General features: G+C 35.4%; 1 protein-coding gene across 1 annotated transcript; it reads right to left on the bottom strand.

The window, feature by feature from the left end:
- Positions 1 to 1,700: 1,700 nt before the first annotated feature.
- On the bottom strand, positions 1,701 to 3,497 carry LOC116344402 (levanase-like). The gene has a single exon (XM_031772919.1). It carries the CDS (start codon positions 3,426 to 3,428, stop codon positions 1,878 to 1,880), a length of 1,551 nt encoding a protein of 516 aa, XP_031628779.1. The 5' UTR covers positions 3,429 to 3,497; the 3' UTR covers positions 1,701 to 1,877.
- Positions 3,498 to 3,945: the final 448 nt, after the last annotated feature.

Here is a 3,945-nt window from a genome sequence, read left to right as displayed (position 1 = left end):
GCAACACTAGTTTTCATTTAAAACCATCACTGATCAATGAGAATTCTTTGACGTCAAATGAAGTCAATTTCCGTGCGAATGACAGTCATATTTTGCTTTTCAATTTGCTCGTTGAAAATATCGGTTTGAAAAAGTGCCATGAATAATTGCGGACATTTTTCATTTCGCAAAGGCCCCCTGAAAAATTCCAGAAAATTGAATGGCATGCCGAACGAAACAGGCTGAAAAACTTAAAATTCGCTTTGAATGAACTATTTTGGCAACCACTTTAACCAGTATAGTATGTTAACGATGATGTAAAGTAAAACATAAATTCACAACAGACTCGAGTAATTAAGTTTCTAGTGTTTCAACTTCTTAACCTCGGACGAAGATGTGATGATGTGAAAGAGATTAACTTTTGCCGTTTTCATAAAGAGTCTTAAAGTAAAGTTGCACGCAGCTGTAATGCTTTTCCTTATTTCGTCTTGTTTCTTTTCCGTTTCGAAAGTGCACACTCGCTCTCTATGAATCTTATTGCATTTTCCATTATCGCCGCTTTTCGCGACCAAAAATGGAACAAAGCAGGGAAAAAAGTGAAAAAGCGACCGCCTGCTGCTGCTGCTGCCAGTTTACCCAGCACGTGGTTTTTTTTCGTGTCCTGTTTCATCTTCTTGCCAGAGGCAATTTATTTTGCCCCATAGTTTTCATATATGCTAAAGCCAAAAGAGCGCATTGGAAAAGAACAACGACTAAAGTGCGATGGCATACCAAGAAATACGATGCGCTCATGTGGTTCGCAAATATGCGTATTGTGCGAATATCTGTAATACAAAGAGTGTGGAGAGAGAGAGAGTAATGGTGGGTTGGAACTAATAGAGGGACAAAGAGAAAACGAACATTTAAATGCATGCGATTCCATTATTATTATTTCCTATCGTGCATGTGTGTTTTAAAATACTGGGCCAAGTATGAAATTTATGTAACTGAAAGTTGGTTTTAATTTCTCATTCCCATAAATTCCACGGCGGCAATGTACTATTTGTCGAAAGCACAAGAGAAAATTGTGTACGTTTATATGAATGAATCGACCGAAAAACCGAAGCAAAAATAAAAAAAATTAACCGGCGCATAGCATGGAGCATTTATTCTGTTTTTCAGAACATTAGAGATGATTATGGTAGCAACACAAGATGCAATAGAACTGATATTGAAACAGGCAATGCACTCAGTTTCAGCACCAATACAAGCAAAAAAGATATAATACATTGGAAAGTACACTCGCATCAATGAAATTAATGGTCTTCACTTTGTTTGTACAAAAAACATAGATGAAATAGTTGGAAATCAAACATGTAACATTTATTTCAATGTTTTCAGTTTTCAGATGATTTTTTTTTATTTATAATGAGAATTGAATAGGTTATTCATCGTGTAATCTTCATTTGCATACAAGAAAAACGTCTTAACTAAAGTGTGTAAAACATCGAGAAAAGCTTTCACAAGTTGATTTAAATAATTCAGAAATTATATTGCTGCTTTCCAATCCACAACCAGCACTCTAAGAGTATTTGATGTGTATGAATTTGACCATGCATTAAATAACTTTTAAAAAATAGGAACAAAGACCTATCAAACTTCTCACTCTTTCGAGAGTATACGACCAAAAAAGCCAATTATAGAGAGAGGTTTATAGAGAAATTAGTGTTGATTGATGAAAATCTATTACCAAAAAATTTATTTATTGAAAATAATGAACAATATTCAGAATTCATAATTTTTCATATTTAAACTTAATTCTTAAAAACTAAATATTACAATAAATTATTGTTACTTAATTGCATCGTACTTATTATCGTGTTCCTTGTGATTATGCAGAGATCGATTTTGATTTTTTTTTACGTCCAAATACTGTGTAATGCTGAAACGCTTAACTTTTCCACAGTCGCTGATTTGTCTGCCGTATCAAAAATCAATTCAATGTTTTCGTATGGTTCGGTTGGGAAGAATAATGAAGTGAATACACTCAAACCATCATCGGCAAATACTTCAATCGACGCTGTGTCTAAAAGAATTTGTCCAGAAAGGCATTTGCTTGTACTAATACGTTTGGCTTTCGCAATTTGATCCGCAAATTTCGTGTTAAATGTTACATTTCCAGATTTCCGGCGATCAAATACATAAGTGTCACTGCTCACATTGTAATGGAATAAAACCGATTCGCCGAGATTGTTACCGAATTTTATGCCAATTTCACCATTTCTAATATTTTCAATGTTTATGGCATACTCCAATATTAGCATTGAACCCGTTTTGAATGGCATGAGTGATGATAAGTTGATGTTTTGATTGCCGAGTAAATGGTATGGTGTTGATAGTGACCATTGTCTTGATCCATCAATGAGGCTGTACAAATCATCAACCAAACGCTGCACAAGATAGAGACTGCCATCAACCGTTTTAAGTTTCAGTTCACGTGGAATTGTCATTTGTCCACGCCACGTTGATGTTGGTGTATCAAGTGAATAATTCCAATTGGACATCCAACTCACCATGATAATTCGTCCAAATGGATCATTGACATATGGAACGGCGGCAAAATTGTCATGACCAAAATCAAGTCTTAACGATCTTGACTTATTGTACGTATTGAATTTTACTCCATCGAATTTACCGATGAAGTATTCAATAGCACTGTTTGGTATGTTTTCCGAAACAACTAACACGTCATGTTCATTGTTTTGTTCATCTTTCAATGAAAATAGTGACGGACATTCCCAGACACCATCTTTACTGCCTTCCATCGGATCCACACCAAATTTACTGATTGGTTCCCAATTTATGAGATTTTTGCTTTTAAAAAATTCAATTCGATCAAACTCTGCCAAGACCATATAAAATGTTCCATTGCGTTCGAAAACATTTGGGTCGCGGAAATCTGGTATGCCAAGACTTGGAATGATTGGATTTGCATCGTAATAAGTCCATGTCATACCTTTATCAAGTGAATATGACAATCCTTGAGTTTCTTTGTGTGTTTCACCGTGTTGTTCATGAAGTGTGTATATGGCAATTAGTGGCTGTTCAGATTGTCCCGGCAAATGCGAACCAAAACCAGTAACGTTGTCTTTGTCGAGGACGCAGCATCCACTGAATATCCATTGTTCGTTGTATGGATATATTGCAATCGGTAAGTTCTCCCAGTGCACCAAATCGAGTGATTGTGCATGTCCCCAATGTGGTGGTCCGAATGTTGTGCTAGCGGGATTGTACTGATAAAATAGATGATAGTAACCGTCTTCATATATCAATCCATTTGGATCATTCATCCAACCCGATGGTACGGAATAATGAACTTGAAGACGATACTTTTCGTTGTAGTTCTGCCCGTTGATTGGTAACAGGAAAATAGTGCAACCGATCAACAATGAAATAATAGCCTTTGCCATTTTAATAAGTTTAAATGAAATGCGTTTAGAAAAAATAAAGCACAACGATGCTCGAGTTAGCTCAAATGAAATACTTGTCCAGAGTGTAAATTCGCGCTTTATTTATACACGGTATTATGAAAAAATGCAGGTACTTTTCTTATCAACAAACATTTCTTTAGTCATCGGTAAATTATCAGAAAATCTCAAGAGTACTTATTATTTTAAAAAACAATCAACTTCATAATTTACGTCACTCACAAACAAACCGGTACTCTTCCATTCGTGGTGGTGGTGACTCTTCAAATTCAATCATTTATCATCGAATCAAATACTCGAACTAGTTGAATACCTGTCAATCAAACGAATCAAAGTCGTTGGTTGCCTTATGTAATTTTGGGGGTTCGACAAAAGGCTTAATCTTATCTTTAACTGACCTATTTGATGATTGTTTCGGATGTAGCTTTTTATCAATTGCATTTTCGGTGAAAAACTTGGAATGACATACCTCTGTTTGGTGTTTGATTTTGCAAAAACA

This window comes from Contarinia nasturtii, unplaced genomic scaffold (assembly GCF_009176525.2).
Source record: "Contarinia nasturtii isolate CC-2019 unplaced genomic scaffold, AAFC_CNas_1.1 Cnas_scaffold_1037, whole genome shotgun sequence".
Classification (NCBI taxonomy): Eukaryota; Metazoa; Arthropoda; class Insecta; order Diptera; family Cecidomyiidae; genus Contarinia; species Contarinia nasturtii.
This window is presented reverse-complemented; position numbering and strand designations above follow the sequence as displayed.

What these genes read in the sequence shown, in the direction of transcription:
- LOC116344402 (XM_031772919.1), bottom strand. Translation starts at nt 3,428, where the DNA reads ATGGCAAAGGCTATTATTTCATTGTTGATCGGTTGCACTATTTTCCTG.